This window comes from Panthera pardus, unplaced genomic scaffold (assembly GCF_024362965.1).
Source record: "Panthera pardus isolate Hobbes unplaced genomic scaffold, ASM2436296v1 HiC_scaffold_6, whole genome shotgun sequence".
In the NCBI taxonomy this organism is placed as follows: Eukaryota; Metazoa; Chordata; class Mammalia; order Carnivora; family Felidae; genus Panthera; species Panthera pardus.
The window spans coordinates 86,513,312-86,533,511 of NW_026526991.1; the positions used below are offsets into that span (position 1 = coordinate 86,513,312).

The 20,200-nt window shown below is 41.9% G+C and overlaps 1 protein-coding gene across 1 annotated transcript; it reads left to right on the forward strand.

The window, feature by feature from the left end:
* Positions 1–274: 274 nt before the first annotated feature.
* LOC109268715 (cationic amino acid transporter 3-like) lies at positions 275–17,264 on the forward strand. The gene is made up of 2 exons (XM_053895790.1): positions 275–363; positions 14,701–17,264. Exon 2 carries the CDS (start codon positions 14,881–14,883, stop codon positions 16,546–16,548), a length of 1,668 nt encoding a protein of 555 aa, XP_053751765.1. The 5' UTR covers positions 275–363; positions 14,701–14,880; the 3' UTR covers positions 16,549–17,264.
* Positions 17,265–20,200: the final 2,936 nt, after the last annotated feature.

Genomic DNA, 20,200 nt, shown 5'->3' on the forward strand with positions numbered 1-20,200 from the left:
AAGTCCCATTTAAGTCCTCAGCCACCTCCTCACCAATGCAGAACCCCACTAGTCTTCCATTACCCACCTCCAGCTTTCTTCCAGGATTCCAGCTAATCTACCTCCTTCATCCTTTTCCACCCTTTGGATGTCCCTGCCTCCCTATGGTCCCAACTCCCTGAGGGCCAGCCTTGCTAGTGCTCTGCCTCCCAAGAGCCCCTCCTCCCAAGGGCCCCACCTCTTTGAGGGCCTCAACTCCCTGAGAGCTTCACTAAGCTCCATTCCAAGTCCTGACACTGCTTGGCCAGCCTCCCTACTTGTCTCTGGGTTTGGCTTGCACTTTCTTGTCAGGTCTCTCTCCTCCAAGGAAGAAAAAGCCTATAGGTAAGTGATTTCTCCTGTTTATGGGATTGTCAAGGAAACCGAGGCAGAGCCAGAGAGGAGGAAGGCTAGCCTTGGATAATAGCTGGCTGTCCAAACCCTATGGGTTTGAACAGAGGGTATTTCACGGCACCAGAGCTAGACTTTGCTCTGGCAAGTGCAGATCAGAGGCCTTAGGAATTTGGGAAGGGCAGGTAGGTTTGCTGGGGCTAGAGTGATTTGGAGACCTACACTCTGTTGTCTTCTAGATCAGAAACATTCTCAGTTCTACTGAGGAAAATGAGTTAGGGGAGGTTATTCCTTGGTGCTTCTCCCCCAGAGTCCTTTCCCCCTCTTGGCCCTGCCTTCCTTCCTGGCCTTTCCTTTCTGACCTGGTGCAGAGCTTGCTTTCTTCATCTTTGTCTTTTCCACAGGGTCCAGCACATAGTATGCTTAGGCATGTTCTTTGAAGATTCTTCCACCTGGCTCTGCTGTCTTCTTGCAGTTTTGCCACACTTTTCTCACTGAAGGTTCTGAAATTGTATTATATCTTCTTAGGGAAGGCATTGGTGTGGATTTTGCAGAATAGCATGTCAGGTTGATAAGGTGGTCCACCATCACAATGGAGGATTTGAGGGTCTTCTTCCTTCTTGCTTAAGGAGTTAGATATCTATTTTTACACGTGCTTGAAAGTATCTATCAGCCTTTTTAAATGTAATTTGAAAAGTTGTTGTGCAGATTGATTACAGACCAGGTCAGGTTGTTGGAGGAAAGATTACCTAGTTCCCCTGGGGTGCAGTTGCCTAGTGGTATTAAAACACTTGGTCTCAAAGAGGCAGTTTGCTGTTATTGCAAAGCATATTTGCAACTCTTTAATTTTAAACACGCTTTGAAGTCTTAAACTGTTCTTCACCCTCCCCCTCCTCCCCACTGCCATGTACACTGTGAGCAATACCCCAACACCAGAAGCCCAGACAACACTTATCCATGCATGACACTTGTTTTATGATTACATGTGGCAAATGTTTATTTCTAGATTGTCCCTCTCTTGCTCTTTAGCAGTCGTGTGCAAATTCACTCCATTATCATTGATATGCATTATTGCCTCCCAAAGGCAGATTCTTTTTAACCTCAGTTTAAACAAAATCACGTGGAAAGGGCTGGTTCTTTCACAAAGTATATTCTTAATTGATAAATATACTGTATTCTCTTGGTTTATCCTCATCCCTTTTTCTTTTATTATTGCCTAAATCTCAAAACAGAGCGGGGATTAAAAAGAATTAGGAACGAGGGATGAAGAGTGTCCCCTAAAAGTTGGTGGCAGTGGATCTTTGTTATAGATTATGTTGGCTGATCTGAGATGAGCCAAGTGGGTCTTGGTGGAGAAGTCATGTTGATCTATATTTGGAATAGAACTCAGGACTCTGACTCAGATGATCTGGTGTCTTTCCTACAACAAAACAAAACAAAACAAAACAAAACAAAATTAAACAAAACAAAGCAAAACAAATTAACTTTCCAAGGAAGATGGTGGCAATGTGAAGCAGCTACCTAGGGCTGTGAGAGGAGCCAAGCAAGTCTGGTGAGAGATGACAGAGATAAAGAGACAGGTAAGTACTTACATGGGAGGACAGAAGGACACATTTAAAGATATGAATGAAGATAACCAGAGAGATAGTCAGTCTTTCTAAGCCACTTTGTGTGCAGTGTATTACTGAGGGTGTATACTGGGAGGAGGTACATGGAAGTAGTAGCCATGGGCTCTGACAACTCACAACCGCTAGTCTGAAGGTGGAGACAGAACTTAGGGATAGATGGGACCACTGGGTGGATCTAGAATCTGTGCTTACAAGAAAAAGAAGGATTTGTGAGAAGAAACAAAGCTATTTAGCAAGTGTTCTTGGAAAACATGTGTTTGGATCAGTGCTCATTGTAGACAAAGTCCATCCTCCATCATAGTTATATTTTGGAAAATAAGTAGGGTAGACAGATGGATTTCCTTCTACTGCTTTCTCCTGAGGACTTTTATTAGGTGTTCTATGTTGACAGGATCTGGAGCTGAGTAGAGAATCGTAGGGGGAAGTGGAAAAGAAATTGATTTTCACTGTTGACATCAATGCACCACATCACTTTATTTTAAAAAATTTTTAATGTTTATTTATTTTTGAGAGAGACAGAGTGCAAGCAGGGGAGGGACAGAGAGAGAGGGAGACACTGAATCTGAAGCAGGCTCCAGGCTCTGAGCTGTCAGCACAGAACCTGATGCAGGGTCCAAATTCATGACTTGTGAGATCATGATCTGAGCCATAGTTGGATGCTTAACCGATTGAGCCATGCAGGCACCCCAATCACATCACTTTCTAATGCATTAATTGCACACACTCCCTGGCTTTTCCCAGCTCTCTTTCTGATTTCTGTTTGGAAAATCTAATTCTGATTCTTCCTGGTAGCCCATCTAGTTTCTGAAGACCTCTAGAAGCAGAAACTCAAGCTTTTCTCATTTCTTAAGCTGATCATCTTGTTTTGGTGTGATAGAAATGTTAAAAATTTACATAACTGGATTCTGACTGAAATTAAACTTGTAAATGTGTCAAATCATGAATGAGGAACATTGCATTTAACTCTGTCTTCTCTGAACTTATCCCAGAGAAACTAAGAAAAGCCTCTTTGTTCACAGCCACCCCAGAAAGATACTAGATAAGTATTTATAAGAGTCTATACAGTTTCTTTCTTTCTTTTTAAAAATTTTTTCACGTTTATTTTTGAGACAGAGAGAGACAGAGTATGAATGGGGGAGGGTCAGAGAGAGGGAGACACAGAATCCAAAACAGGCTCCAGGCTCTGAGCTGTCAGCACAGAGCCCGACGCAGGGCTCGAACTCACGGACCGCGAGATCATGCCCTGAGCTGAAGTCGGCTGCTTAACCGACTGAGCCACCCAGGCACCCCGAGTCTCAACAGTTTCTAGAGAAGCTCTGGCTATCTAATTGTTTACCCACAGTGGTACTAGTGTGATGTTTGCATGTAGCAAGGACTCCATAGGTATTGTGGGAAGGAAGCAAAAATGTTCTGGCCTACATCTACATAGATTTTGGTCTACATTTGTGTGGATTGGTCTACATACAGTTGGTCTGGTGTGTGTTAGTCTGCATCAGGATGAGTTTTAACTGACTTGGAATTCAGCCTCTGCCAAGGTGGGATCTCATTTGAGAGATGTATGACTGGGGTGGTAGGGTAGGTAGGTGAGGTGGAGGAGGTGGCTGTGTTTCCTCTTGGTCTAATGAGCAGGCAGTTTGGGGACTGTCATGCCTTCAAGTCTTGGTTTCACCTAGTAATGTTTACTTGCATGCAAAATTAGGGTTTCCAGCCTCATTCAGAATACATGAAGTAGGTTCTACCCTAAGGAGTTTCTATTTTAGAAAGGGGGGACAAAGTCTTCTTCCAAATAACATGCAAACAGAATACAGTAAAAAGTAAGATCATAGATGGGAGGATGCTTGTTAAGGAATCAGTTGGTGAGGTTGTTCTCAGGAGATGCCTGGGAGAGAAGTTTGGGTATTTATTTTCTTTAGTTTGAGGCGAATTTGGTTACTTCAGCTTTCTTTCCATCCTTTCAGGGAAGCTATCTGAGCTTTACTTCTCTTTCCCCATGGGAGAAGTTACACATTTCTTACCATTGCAGTGGTTTGTGTCTTTTTTTATTTTTCTGCACAGACCAAGACTGAGAATTATTGTTTTTAATTATTATTAATATTATAGTATATAGATCTGTATCAATATCTCTAGCAAATATTTACCTGGATCTGTCTAGTTGGGCAAGCTGGATTTACTGGTTCAAGGTGTTATGGAGTTTGTTTCATGTTTTTGGTGGGGGGCATGGAAGGAAGCCCTAAATGAGACTCTGTTTATTGGATCATGGCCCACGCTGAAGATGTAACTTGAACTAATGTTTTCCTGGGAAACAGTTATACACAATGCCAAGATAGCATAATTCCCCACTCTTTTATGCGGCCTTCAGGCTGACTAACAGTACACAGAAGGTATTCACAATTCTTGCCAACAGTGGAAAATGAGGTCCTTACTACTCTTGCCTTCCATCTAGGAAGGCATCTGGGAACTTGACATGCCCTTGCCTTTGTTCATTTCTGATTGAGGAATATCTTCCTGGTTCATAGTGTATGTATCTCTTACTTTTTTTGGTAGGTGGAAAGGCATTCATGAAGTGCCATTAATTGTAAGTTCCCAGGGTGGGGAATTCTATATTTGCCACCATTGTCTTATGCTGTTGAAACTGAGTGTGTGATGATTTGGGAGGTAATAGTGGTGGTGTTGATAATTTAGGGGGAAGAAAATATTGTTTTTGCTTGAGTTCTTTTGTACAAAGAATTGCTGTGGTGCCTGAACTTTCTAATTTGGATTTTTTCTTTGTATTCACTTACAGTAGTTGAAATCTCATCTGTAATAGATTGAATCCAGTGTATCTCACATAGAAATGTCCTGTGGTTTCTACTAGAGGGACCATCCAATTTTTCACTTTAGATCCAACTCAAAATACACTGAACCCACCTGTATATTTATTCACAGATAGTACAGGAAAAATGGTAGCCAATCCAGAAAATTCTTTTCTCTAGGAGCTATTATTTAAAGGCATTTCATGGATACGTCCCTATCCTCCTTAAACAAGTTTAATCGTATTCTACACAGCATTTAGTCAATTGACTATTGTCCCACTCCTCCCTTTTGCAGACAAGACTTAACTATAGTTATTGTAGTTTGAGTCCTGTGTCATGTTGTCTAATTGCAAAGCATTAGGTGAATTATTTTCCAAATGAAGTAAATCAGTGAAAGTAATAAAACTTGGTGTTGATGTCAATTGTCACACATCAAGGGTATGACACTGGAGCAAATCATAAATGTGATAGATAATGCACTTTGTCTGAGCTCACTTGAGTTGCTTCCTTTGTACTTTCACTTTGTGGTGAAAGAGACTTGGACTTCAGTTCTTGTGTGAGACCCCTGATATCACCAAAAGGGCTCTAAATCCTGGGGTACTTCCTTAGCTGTGACCAGTTAATTCTTTCTACCTCTGGCTTCAGCTGGAGAAGGAAAGGCAAGATGGAAGTGTCTTCAAGCAGAAGATCTGCTCCTCAGCTCCATCTCACCACCTTTGACTCCTACCCTTTTTCTTAACTGAGTGTCCTCTGAGTACAAAGTTCTAGTTCAGTGAGTTATGCCGCTAGACATTAATGAGGAGAGAGCAGGGGGCAAAGAGAGCACACTGGAAAGATCAGATATCTATTTGTAGGTGTGCCCAGAGAAGCTTCCAGAAGGAGGGTCATGTTGAACAGGGTTTGGAGTGTTCTAGGCAGAGAAGGACAGTCTGTGTGAAGGCTGATATTAATGCTAGCAAGATGTACATGTGTGGGGAAAGGTTTATCCTGTTCAAGCAGGAGCCACAGAAAAGGTTAATAGGATGAGTAAGTGGTAGAAGAACTTTAAAAGAAAGCTTTAGAAATACAATCTTAGAAGTTTGGATGTAATAGCATGAAACTGCAGGTCTGGTTGGGACTGTGTGTGTGTGTGTGTGTGTGTGTGTGTGTGTGTGTTTAAGACTTGAAGAAGGGGCTTCTGGGTGGCTCAGTCAGTTATGTGTCTCTCTCTCTCTCAAAATAAATAAACTTAAAAAATAAAAGGCAGCTCAAGTTAAAAAAAAGACTTGAGGTAAGTGTCATTTTCCAGAAGGATGGTAATGAGCACTTACATGTCACTTATCTGGTACAATGTAGTGATCAGAAAGAATGTGATTTAGGGCTTCATCCTACTTCAAGGGCAGTACTCTCTGATGGCTGCTGGTTGTTCAGAGTTACCAATTTTATGGACAGGAGGGTGGACCAGGGAGAATGGCAGGAGGCTGGCCCTGGGTATATATAGTTTTCCTTCTATTTTGTTAACTATTTGCAAACCATGGGATCCTTCTAGATGAAGGGGTAGTGTGGACAAGGTGATAAGTGTCTAAGTGGCAACATGTAAAACTATCAGTTTTTCTAAGGTTTCCATCACACCCATAGGAATAGCCAAAGTCCTCACTGTGACTCTCAGATCCTACATGAAGGATCTGGCTTCCTGCTTTCTCTCTGATTTCATCCCCTACTGCTTCCCCCTCACTCACTCTGTCTTGGCTCTACAGGCTTCCTTGATATTTCTCAAAAGTAGCCACTTACCACCACACATCCATTAGGATAGCTGCTATTAAATAAAAACAGAGGATAATGAGTGTTAACTAGGATGTGGAGAAATTGGGAGGCTTGTGCATTGCTTGTGGGAATGTAAAATGGTGCAGATGCTGTGGAAAACAGTATGATAATATCTCTCTCTCTGTCTCTCTCTCTCTCTCCGTGTGTGTGTGTGTGTGTGTGTGTGTGTATACATACACACACAATTACCATAGGATCCAGCAATCCCACTTCCGGGTGTATATACTATTGAATTGTATGCAAGAACTCAAAAAGATATTTCTGTACCTGTATTCATAACAGCATTACTCACAAAAGCCAAAAGGTGAAACAACGCACATGCCCATCAGTGCATGGATGCATAAGCAAGATGTGGGATATACACAATGGAATATTACTGAGCCTTGAGGAGGAAGGGCATTCTGACATATGCTCCAACATGGGTGAACCTTGAAGACATTACGTTAAGTGAAATAAGCTGGTAACAAAAGGACAATATTGTTTGATTCCACTTACATAAAGTACTCAGATAGTCAAATTTATAGAGACAGAAAGTAGGTGGTGGTTGGTTGTCAGGGGCTGCGGGGAGGGAAGAATGGGGAGTTGCTGTTGAATGGGTACAGAGTTTCAGCTGAGGAAGATGAACAAGTTCTGGAGATGATGGTAGTGATGGTTGCACAAGAGTGTGCAGGTAAGGCTGTCTCAGATCATCCTTTTTTATAATCACAACACCCACTCTGAACACATCCTAACCTTTCCTTGTTTCCCTTTTCTCTGCAGCATTGATTGCAAATCCAACACAGTATATCTTCATAGTACTTATTTGTTTATTGTTTGCTTTCCACTGCAGGAACGTAAGCACGTTGAGTGGAGGGATTTTTGTGTTTTATTTGTTTTATGTGCAGTGCTGAATAAATGGGGAGCAGCATATTTGTTGAATGAATATATGAAGGACTATGATTGGACATAGACTTCTATTTTTTTTAATTAAAAAATTTTAATGTTCATTTATTTTTGAGAGAGAGAGAGAAAGACAGAACACAAGTGGGGGTGGGGCAGCAGAGAGAGGGAGACACAGACTCTAAAGCAGGCTCCAGGCTCTAAGCTGTCAGCACAGAGCCTGATGCAGGGCTCACACCCACGAGACATGATCTTGCCAGATCATGACCTGAGCTGAAGTCGGATGCTTAACCAATTCTGCTACCCAGGTGCCCCTGGACACAGACTTCTAGAGAAGACAGAAACAGGGAAAATGGGAAGATTTCATTTTTCATTTGATTTTGTTAACTAATTTTTGGTACCCTTGGACATAAGACTTGGCCCCAGTGTTCATGGCAGCTTTTGTTCTGTTTAGCTTTTCATATGTACTCTGAACTGTTTCTACTTTGGAATTTTGGTGTACACATGTACCACACTTAGTATTATTTCAAGCTCTGGCCCTGAACTCAAACCTCTACTCCTGTATTCCTGACTTCCCCCTTCCAGAGTTGCAAGGCTGCTTGAGTTAGAAGTTCAGAAACTCCGGGGAAGCTCAGCTATCCAAAGAGCTTTATACTTGTTTGTTTGGGAGCCACTGGTTAGATTGGCTCCAGAGTTTTCCTTGTCTGGAAAATTTTAAGGAGGATGAGATAATTTATACACTCAGGAAGGAGCTGTCCTTGGATACAAAGAATTGTTATAATCTTTGGAGGTGTTTCATTTAAGTCCACTTCCCTGAATCATTGAGAACTGGAAAATAATTATTTAACAGCCTCATTAACCTTCCTGTCAAGAGTGTCTCAAACTTCTAGCAAAGTAACTGGTATCTAAACTCTCTTTGAGGCTATTCAAGAGGAGCCACTAGGCCAACTTCCTGATTGCAGGGGTGTTAACATCCAACCAAGAAAGCCAGTAGAACTTACTGCCTTGGAAAAATGTTTTGAAAAGGAAATGTCCAGAGTGAGGGCAGTACTCTTTTTAGAGACAGAGGAGTCTCTAGGACCTCCAGGACAAAGGAGAGCAGGTGGGGCTGGTTGAGAAAGCAAGACAGCTTGCAATTAAGTGAGTGAAATTTTGGACTTGACAGGAGTTCTTTTGGTGACTTGGGATGGAACTTTTGTATTGGAGTTTGGAAGGAGCTCAGAGACTGAGAGAAACCCAGGGAGGAGAGAGGGAAGGAAGTGGGGAGAACAGGGCATTATGGAATTTATACATGCTGTCTTCATATTCCCTGGCCTCTCTCTGCATTTCTTTCAGCACTTCCTCTGAACAAGCACCTCCTTTGGGAGAGACAGTTTCCTAATTAAACTGATATTCATATACTCTGGGGCCTCATTAGGAAATGCCCTTAGGAAATGCACTTGAAATAGATGATGATGCATGTTCTAGTTTCCTGTTTCCAACTAGGTTTGGCCCTTTCTCTCTCTCCCTCTCTCTCTCTATCTCTCTCTTTTTTTTAAATACAACTTACAGGAATGTCAAGATGTAGTACTGAATCAATACATCTGCATATTCATTTTCTCTGTCCTAAATGCCTTTTGGTTTCTTGGTACAATTATGAGCAGATCCTTACCCTGGTTACTGTAGGTTGGGGGTGGGAGTGTGAAATTCAGAAAGAGGAGGTATATGAAACCTGGCCCTGCCCTCTGGCAGCTTTTAGACCTTAAAGGAATTTAAGTGACACACCCAGGACACCAGCTGACAGAAAGGGAAAACTAGTTTCAGCTAAGCATCAGGACAGGCTGTAAGTGCTGGCAGGAAGGGGAGGAGGTGGGCGATGGGGATCAATCAGGAAGTCTTAGGAAAGGCTTCTTTGATGTGTGTAGTGGGAAGGTTGTAGAATAGGGTTGAGAAGAGGTAGAGCATAAAGACTGGACAGAAAGGAGTGAGGAGGGCATCCCTTGCAGGACAGGCACTTACTTAGGCCAAAGGCTCATCCCAGAAAGGGTAAGTCAGGATCTGAGGAGCTGAGTCAGGAAGGAGGTGATGGGCCTGAGGGTGGGGACAGAATTAGGGTGGGACTTTGACAGCTGGGTCAGAGTCTGGACTGAATATAAACTACTGGATATAAACTATTGGAATAATCATAGATTATTTCAAAGAGAAAGGGCATTTCTGAACATGGTGCTTGAGGACAGTGTTTCTCTCTGCTGTTATTATAAGCTGGATTCGTGGTACTTTCTCAGGATTCCCAATCACTGGTGTGCTTTCTCTTCTGTGAGTTTGCTTGTTCATTTGTTTGTTCGGCCTGCTTCTGTTGGAGTCATGAAATGTAATTGTTTCATTCCCAGATGTTTTGTTCTCTGGGTTGCGTCTCTGGTATCTTCATACTTTGCAGCCCACTGTCCGCGATCTTCAATAAAAGTGGGAAGAGCACAAAGACTGCCCTGCACAACACAGTTGTGGGAAACAGAAATTATCAAAAGCATTACCCATCTCCCACCCTGCCATTCAGATGGTCCTCCTCTGGGATTCCTCCTCAGGATCCATGGATGGACTTCAGAAGAGTGTAGGACATTTTTTTGAGGTGATCAACCTCAGAGGGGCATGTGACTCAACAAATGTTAGGACCCATTTTTGTGTCTTTGTTGTGAGGTAGGTGACTAGGGACAGTTCCCCAGAGAAAGAGATGTGGTACAAGCATCCTTAGTGTCCAGAAAGAAGCATCCAGAGACAGTTGAAGGATCTGAAGGAGAAAGAGGAATTGGGAAAAGGGAGATGGGTTCAGGGGGAACTGGTAGGGGACTCCACCCTCTTTCTAGCAGGTATTCCTTCTCTGTATTCTCTATATGCTGACATTATAGGATTCCAGTTCCCTTCAATTTAAATCTGTTGAGTTTCTGTCCTTTATTAGATTATTAACCAGCTGTTCTCACATTGTCTCATGCAATTCCTTTGTTGAACCTGAAGTGCGCAGAGTGGAGTCAACCCCTTCCTCAGTTATGGACTGCTAGCACCATTGCTTCCTGTCAGGCCCCTTTTCAGTGCATTTTTTTCACCTTTCATCCTGATCTTTATTCTCATTTTCCATCCTCACTGGAGGTACTTGTTTTATTATATTAACAAATGCTCTTCCAATCCATGCTCTATATGTGTATTTAGATACATTCAACCATTTAACAAATTCAAAGTGTCAACTGTGTAAGTCACAGTTATAGGTGTGGGGAATATAGCCAGGAGCAAAACAATAAAAAAGAAGTCCTGCTTTCATGGAGCTTACATTCTTTTGGAGTGAGATAAATCATGAACAAATAAATAAGTAAAACATATAGTACCTTCAATAGTGATAAGTCCCACATCGGGCTTTGCACTGACAGTGGGGAGTCGCTTCGGATTCTCTGACTCCCTCTCTGTCTGCCCCTCTCTTACTTCCTCTGTCTCTCTCAAAAATAAATAAAAATTAAGAAGGGAAACCAGTGGAAGACTTTGAGCAGAGGAATTTCATCTCATTTTTATCAAATGCACGTTTATCCTTGACAAATAGACGGCATTTTTTGGATGTTTTATAAATATCCATAAATGGCATTGCGCTATACACCTCATCCTGCTTTTTACTTTTCCTACTAAACATCTTCCTATCCAATTGCTATTGAATGTACTTTATTATATCTGAGTGCTGTGTAATGTTTCATTGTGCACGTAGGGCACTTTTTACTTACATATTCCTGTAGTAATAGACTCTGGCATAGGTTCCAACTTCCTGCTATCATAAACTTCCTTTGTTGAACGTGCTCATATGAGTCTCCTTATGGACTCAGGAGGGAGTTTCCTTGGGGTGTTGACCTCAGAGAGAGATTGTGGGGTGGGAGGGTGTGCATTCTTAATGGCGCTAAAATTGTGCTTCAAGATGGTGGCCCCAGTTACACTCCCACCAGATAGTTTGTATCTTCTCATCCAATTCTCATGTTGATCCAGTAAGGAAAGTCCAGTAAGCTTCTAGGTGGATGAGGAAACTGAGGCTTACAGAGATTAAGCAAATTAGTTTATATAGTCAAGCAGAGGGGCTAGGTCTCAAATCCAAAATTTCTGATATAATATTCATTGCTCTTACCTCTATAGTACCCAGTACTGCCTCTTCCAGGAATAAGATGAGGCATCCATGGGGAAAGATATTATTATTGTATTTGAGCCTTGCATTTTTTGATGCCTGGTTGAACTCAGTCTTCCTGGGACCCGCATGTGTTTAGCACCAGCTTGTATGAGGGTGTTTAATTAGAGTCCTTAGAGTTTCAAGGTGAATTATATGGAATAAAACAGTTTTCATTTTCTCATTAGGGTTAGCTAACAAGCTCGGGTTTAGTGAGTCATTTTGAGGTTAGAAATTTATAAGTACTAAATGATTTTCAAGGTTTGTGGACTTTGAATCAGATTTCAATATTAAACATTTAGGTAGATTATATTAAGTACATATTGTTTGCTAGGTACTGAGCTAAGTACTCCTTACTACAACCTTGTGAGGTATTTACTTTTACTCCCATTTAACTGTCATGGAAACTAAAGCCCTGAGAGGTAAAATAATTTGTTCAGAGTCACCAGGTATGAGGTTGAGATGTGATTTGATCCTAAACAGTTTACCTGCAGAGCTTTACTACTAATTACTAAACTGTGCTGCCTTCCTGTGAAGGAAGCTTTTAGAATATTTTTCCTTTGAGATTGACAGCAATTCCTGTCAATTGGGTGGCTTGGAGCAGTCACGGGAAGTATGGGGCTAGTGGAAAAGAATCTCCAGAGGGAGAGGATATGACATTTGAAAATGTTCCAAGATGTCTTCATTATGCCTCCCTCTGTCCCCTGAAGTGAGAACCTCTACATTAGGACACCTCACCTAGATTATAGGGCTTGAACATGATGCCTTCAAAAAAAAATAGGGATTCCCTAACTGGGCTTGGGTGGTTGGTTGCCTATAACCCAAGGGTGCCTGATAGTTTTAAAACAGCTGTCCTCAAAGGCAAACAATTTTTTTTATCACTCTTTGTGGTTTATACCTGCCATGAATGATGTGCAGTCTAGGTGTTATCACAGTTGGTTTTCTCTCCACACTTTTGATTTTGATTGCCTTTTATAGGAAAGGTAATATCATTTATATCTTTACCTGGGCCAGATTTATAAAAGTTACTTGGCTACAAAGTATGTGTCTCAAAGTAAAGTAGATAGGAATTCTGGATTATGTGTTCTTTCAGGATTCTCTTCTCTGTGTATTTGTTCAACAAATATTTATTGAGCACTTAACTCACACTCTGATGGAGGAGACAGGCAGCTGACCTGGAATTTTTGCTACATTATGATAAATGGCACATGAGGGAAGCCTGGGGTGCTATGAGAACACATAAGAAAGGCAGCATAAGGGTCAGGGGAGGCTTTCTGGGGCAGCAACATCTGAGCTGGGAACCGAAAGAGAAGTGGGGTTAGCTAAGTGAAGGGGACAAGAAGGCATTAGAAGCAGGGGAACAGGGTGGGTGTAGGATTTTGCAGTTGCATTACGAACTGGGCAGGGGATGATGCTAGAGGAATAAGCACAGGTCAGATGATGAAGTAAGACAGGATTAAGAATGAAGGGCAATGGGAACCACTGAAGAGATGAAGCCTGGGGGTGGGTGGGGGATACGTCAATCACATTTATAGTGTAGAAAATTTCCCTGAGTTAAGTATTGACTCTCTTTGTCTATGTTGTGTGCTTGTTAGTAAATCATAACATTAGAACTGGTGGGTGGCAAATAAGGAGTCTAGATGGATTTGTAGACAGAAGGTCCGACCCATAATCCAAGGGTTCCTTTTGATAATCTGTAGAGAAGACTTTTCAATTTTGACTTGTCTTTCCATCTTTAGAAACCTCTATTAACATTTCTTAAAATTCTCTCAAAATCCAATCCTGAATAGAGAGGAGAGTGGGGGCTGCATGATTTTGTTTCTCTGTTTTCCACTACTCCTTTCTGGGGCATTGCTGTGAATTGTTCACCTAAAGTCTTGCTCTCCTTGAGGAGGGGCCCATTTGAATAGCAGCCAGGGGAGGAGGGGAAGGAGGAACCACACGTAGGATTCCTTCACTAAGAACACATTCAGACTATGGTTTAAGTGAGTTAAAAATAACTCCTTGTGAAAAATTAAAAGGGAGTTACAGGTGAGTGTTTTAATACAAGTCCACAGATCAATGCAGGGTCTCCAGGCAGTTGGCTACTGACACCACAGATGGTGCAGGGTGTTTATAAAGCACAATGTGGCCATTGAGGAGACTTTCTGCAGAAGTGAATTCATCTTCTTTCTTGGAACCCAGAGAGGAAGAAGACAGAAGGAATTGTTTTTGTCGTGAGATACTGAGCTAAATGACTTATTTCTTTTCTTTCTACCCATCACAGTCTCAAAACCGTGGACATAAAAACTGTGGTGAATATTTATCTGGTTACTTTATGTGGTTTATTGCATATCAGATATCATAAAATGACTTTTCTGGCTCTTCTCCCCTCTTAGTAATGGACTCTTGGTTGCCTGCTGCACCTATTTCTCCAGTGTTTTCTTTCCAGAAATCCTGTTTCTTACCTTGCAGGTAGTTATCCCCCTTTCTCCCTTTTCCTCTCTTTTCACAGCACCCATGTGGGCCTAGGAGGGTAAAGTGAAGAGTTGGACTGTACATTCTGTGACATCAGTACAGCTAAATGGATGATGCAGAATGGGGATAAAGGGGGCAAAAATGACATCAGACCTTGGCTAGCTGATTTGGGGGTAAGGGTCTTAAAACTAGGGGCAAATATTTGTATTTTAAACTCAGATGATATTCTCAATATGGCTCTATAATTGCAACAAGGACCTCTAGTCTGTGAACTGTGTCATAACTCAAGCTCAGGCACCATGCAAATATCCCATGTGTAAATTATTGCACAATACATTCACCCTGTTATGTCTTAAAGCTTAATTAGTACACAAAGCTACATGAGTTAGATGAATCCAAATGGGATTATGTCATGTGGTGTGCAAAAAAAGGAGAATGTTGGAAGGTATTTGGCACTTTTTTAGGGGGGAAAGCAGAGTTGATTTCTCTATAATTTCTTTTGGTGTCGGTTTCTGTGATATTTGGGCTGCAACAAGTTATATGCGACTTCTGAGTTTTTTTGTTTGGTTGAACAACATTATTCAATAAATATTTATTGTTTACCTAGGAATTATGGAAGAATACCACATACTAGAAGAAATATGAAGCAGCAGCTTTGAATCTTGAACAAGGGAAATTGGCTACCCCAACGCAACTCAGCTTAACTCAGCCTCACTGAACTGATCCAACACTCCCCAGGCTTGCTATAGCTCTCTAATCCTTAGAATCTTCTTCAATTCCAGCTAGAATGCTGTGTCAGGCATTTCACAGATTTGGCCAAAAGCTGGTACGCAGACGTCCACTGGAGGAAAAAGTATTTGAGATTTCCTTTGAAAGAAGCCTGAGCACTCTGGATTTAGTGGCCCTGGGTGTGGGCCGCACAATAGGCGCAGGTGTGTACATCCTGGCTCGTGAGATGATCAGCAATCAAGCAGGACCATCCATCGTGCTCTGCTTTTTGGTGGCTGGCTTATCTTTTGTGTTGACTGGGCTGTGCTATGCTGAGATTAGTGCCTGGGTTCCCCATTCTGGCTCCTCATATCTCTACACCTATGTCATTATTGGTGAACTCTGGGCTTTCATCACTGGCTGGAACCTCATCCTGTCCTTTACTGCTGATACAGTTATTTATACCATGACCTGGGTCTTAACCTTTGAAAACCTGCTTGGGAACCAGATGTCTCAGACCCTGCGTGAAAGCATCTCTCAGCATGTTCCTCAAGTCCTTGCAGACAATCTAGGCTACTTTGCTGTGGCCCTTCTGTTGTTACTTAGAGAAATTGAATATATGAATTTTTATGAGTTATTCGCCCTTTCCAAAGTGTTCATATTGGTGAAAATTTTGGTTCTCAGTTTTGTCATCATCTCTGGCTTCATTAAGGGGGACCTGCACAACTGGCAGCTCACAGAAGAGGACTACGTAAAGGCTGGACTCAATGACACTTCTAAGTTGGGCCCTCTGGGCTCTGGAGGATTTGTGCCTTTTGGCTTCCAGGGGATTCTCCGTGGAGCAGCTACTTGTTTCTATACATTTATAGGTTTCAGTATTATTGTTACCAGAGTGAAAGAAGTCCAGAATCCCCAGCGTTCTATCCCCATGGGCATTGTGATTTCACTGTTCATCTGCTTTGTGGTATATTTTGGTGTCTTTTCTGCACTTACACTTATGGTGCCTTACTACAAGCTTCAACCTGGGAGCACCTTGCCTGAGGCATTTCTCCATATTGGCTGGGCCCCTGCCTACTACGTTGTAGGTTTTGGATTTTTCTGTAGTGTTTGTGGCATTTTCATGGGCTTTATGACCCCCATACAGTGGGTGATATGCATGATGGCAGAAGATGGCCTCCTGTTTCCTGTCTTGATCAGGATCTATACCAGTATATACCCCCGATTCATGGCCACTGTGGTATTTACGATTATTGGAGCAATCACGATATTCTTCTTTGGAATCACTGATCTTGTGGACCTGAGGTCAATTGGGACGCTGGTATCTTATTCTCTGGTTGCTTTTTGTGTTCTCATCATCAGGTATCAACCTGATAGGAGGAATGGGGGACATGAAGCAGAGGTGCAGGAACAGAATGTATCTGCAGCAGAGAGGCTGACTCTACAGGGACTACTTTTTCCATGCAGCCCCACCCCCACTCCACTCTCTGGCCGGGTTGTCTATGTTTGCTCCTCACTGCTTGTTCTGCTGCTCACTCTTCTTTGCCTGGTGCTGGCCCAGTGGCCAATTCTGCTTTCTGGAAACCTAGCGTGGATTTCAGTGGTTGTGCTCCTCCTGGTGCTCATCACTGGGATCACTGGGGTCATCTGGAGACAGCCGCAGAGCTCCAGTCCCCTTCACTTTAAGGTCCCTGCTGTGCCTCTCCTCCCACTACTGAGCATCTTCATGAATGTTTACCTTATGATGTAGATGACAGCTGGCACCTGGGCCCGATTTGGTGTCTGGACTCTGATTGGGTTTGCTATCTTTGCCTATGGAGTTCAGCACAACCTGGTCACTAACCCCACTTAAGTTAGGGCCCAAACTGTAGAACTTGAACTCAGCAGTGCCAGTACATATTTGTTTAAAATCATCACACCTGAATGCAGTAAGTTTTCCCTGCACAGTAATGGAATTTACTCCTGAGTTCATGGAAAGCTAGGCCTCCCATGGGATGTTGGTGGGGGAAACACTAAAAGAGCTGTGTATTTATGATGAAGTGAAGGATATGTGTTTGCTCCCCCCCCCCTTTTTTTACTTGTCTCCTTTTCAGTTGTGTCATTAGCTGCTTTCTGACTTAAAAAAATTATTTTTTAAAAGAAAGTTGTAAAATGTTTTCCTTTTCTTCGTTAAATATCTACTAGTGGCTAGGAGGTAGGGAATGCCTGGCTGGTTCAGTCAGTATAGCTGACTCTTGATCTCAGCGTGGTGAGTGTGAGCCCATTTTGCATGTAGAGATTGTTTAAGAAAATATCCATTAGCAGAATTACTGGATCATGTGGTAATTCCTTTTTCAAAATTTTTGAGGAACCTCCATACTGTTTTCCATAGTGGCTGCACCAGTTGACATTCCCACCAAAAGTGCATGAGGGTTCCTTTTTCTCCACATCCTTGCCAACACATTTTCTTGGTTTTTTTTTTGTTTTTTTTTTGTTTTTTTGATTTTAGCCATCCTGACTGGTATAAAATGATATTTGATGATGTGATTGCAGTTTTAATTTATATTTTCCTGATGATTAGTGATGCTAAGCATCTTTTCATGAGTCTGTTGGCAATCTATATGTCTTCTTTGGAAAAATATCTATTCAGGATCTCTGCCCACTTTTTAATTGGATTATTTGTTTCATTGGCGTTGAGTTGTATAAGTTCTTTATGTATTTTGAGTATTAATCCCTTATTGAATATATCATTTGGAAATATCTTCTCCCATTCAGTAGGTTGCCTTTTTGTTTTGTTGATGGTTTCCTTTTCTGGAAACCAAAAGCAAAAGCTTTTTGGTTACATTAATTTGTAAAGGTGTGGGGTGCCTGGGTGGCTCAGTCGGTTGGGTGACCAACTTCACTCAGGTCATGATCTCACAGATTGTGAGTTTGAGCCCCATGTCAGGCTCTGTGCTGATAGCTCAGAGCTTGGAGCCTGTTTTGGATTCTGTGTCTCCCTCTCTCTCTGCCCCTCCCCTGCTCTGATTCTGTTTCTCTCCTTCAAAAATAAACATTAAAACATTTGAAAAGATATATGCACCCCTATGTTTATTGTAGCATTATTTACAATAGCCAGGACATGGAAGCAAACCCAAATGTCCATCAGTAGATGAATGGATAAAGAAAATGTGGCACATATGTATATATAATGGACTATTGCTCAACCATAGAGAAGAATGGAATCTTGACATTTGTAACAACATGGATGAACTGGGTGAGTATAATGATAATTGAAATATGTCGATCTGAGAAAGACAAATGCCATATGTTTTTGCTCTTATGAGGAATTTAAGAAATAAAACAAATTAAAAAGAAAGAAAGAAAGGAGAAAAGGCAGACAAACAAAAACAAAACACACACACACACACACACACACTCACTCACAAAACAGCAACAACAAAAACTGTCCCAGATTCCTAAATCAGGGAACAAACAGGTAGTTGCCAAAGGGGAGATGGGTAGAGAGATGGGTGATTTAAAATTTTTTTTTTAACATTTATTAATTTTTCAGAGACAGAGAGAGACGGAGTGTGAGTGGGGGAGGAGCAGAGAGAGACACAGAATATGAAGCAGGCTCCAGGCTCTGAGCTGTCAGCACAGAGCTTCTGATGTGGGACTTGAACTCACTGACTTCGAGATCATGCCCTGAGCCGAAGTAGGATGCTTAACCGACTGAGCCACCCAGGTGCCCCAGAGGGATGTGTGATTTAGATAAAGGGAATTAAGAGTATACTTAATATCTTAATGAGCATGGAGAAATGTGTGAAATTTTTAAATTATTATATTGTATATATGAGTAATATAACAACATTGTGTATTAATTATACTTCAATAAATAAAAGAAACTAGAAAAAAAACAAAAAAAAGATAAAAGATAGCCCCTGCTTTTAAGGAGCTTATATTGTAATATAAGAGGTAAAGCATAGCTGTAACACAAAGTGGAAAGTGTTGTCATAAGGAATATGCAAATAAAGTGTCCTAGGAATTCAGAGTGGAGGAAGATCATCTGTGGCTGACACAGTGGTGAGGGTTGATCTGTGAAATCAGAGAAGACTTTGTAGAGGAATGCCATTTGAGTTCTCTCTCTCCAGGGACAGATAGGATTTTGCCACACATGGACAGCAGGGAGAGATTGTACGCAGAGTGAACACCACAAAGAAAAGCAAAGGAGAACGAAGCAGTGTTTAGACCATACTGAACATGGCGTGTCACTTGAGCCTTGGCTGTGGGAGGGGCCAACAGAATGTGCACAGGTGGATTGGAGCCAGAGCTTTCCTCTGAGCACAAAGCACTTTGGCTTTGAGCCCACTACCCATACTGAAAATCCCTGGGGTTAATTCTTCTACTTGGCAATATCTGCATTTTTGGACTTCAAAATTTCTCTATGGTTGTCTGTTTTGATCCAGTGCTCAGAAAGTGAACAGCTGAGAGCCAGGTGTCCTATGTTCTGGTCTTGTTTCTACCACTAATTGGCAATGTGACCTTGAGCAAGCCAGTCAGTGCCTTAAATGCTATGCTTATTTATCTGTAACATGAGAGGTCAGAACCAATACTTTCTAACGTTCTTTTTGCTTAAAAGATTCTAGGATTTCCTCTGGTTCTTATGCCCTGTTATTATCTTAAATATGTCTCTCTACTGCATGTGATCTGAACCCACTTTTTACTACAACCCATTGTTGGAGCTGTAGAGGTACAATAAGTAACACCCCAATTTCCCCTACCTATGTTTGGAACCAATTGATAATCAAGACATAGAGATGATTAAACCATCAGCTGTAGATCTGCAGCCTAATTGGGTTGCCAATCCTGCATCATTAAATTCGATTTAATCCTCATTGCAAGTTGCGCTGAACATCCCCCACCCTCCACCACTAGAGAGAGTCTGATTTTATTAGATTTTCTCCTGTATGAGCAGGATGGAATGCATGTGTTCTGGGCAGGTTGGTTCTGGATACAGAAAGAAAACCAACAAAAACTGGGGCTGAGCTGGGCATACTCAGTGCTGTCTCTTCAACTCACTAATCAAGTCACAGTGAGAAGGGTGGGTGGATAGAGGCCAGGAATAGTACTCTGCTCAGCGGTGCTCAAATTTTAGTGTATGTCACCTCACCTGGAGGGCCCGTGAAAGCACTGCTGGGTCCCACCCCAGATTTTGGAATTCAGTAGGCTTGGGTGGGACCCAGAACTTGTACTTCTAACAAGCTCCTAAATGCTGCTGCTGCTGCTCCAGGGACCTCAAATAGAAAACCAAAGTGCCAACTGGTGTCCTTCGGTATGTAAAGATGAAGTGAGGGAAGCAAAAGGTGACCTTTGAATACTTACCTTCATTTAATGAAACACTTAAAGTACCATGTTAATCCTTTCACAGTGGGGAAATCATA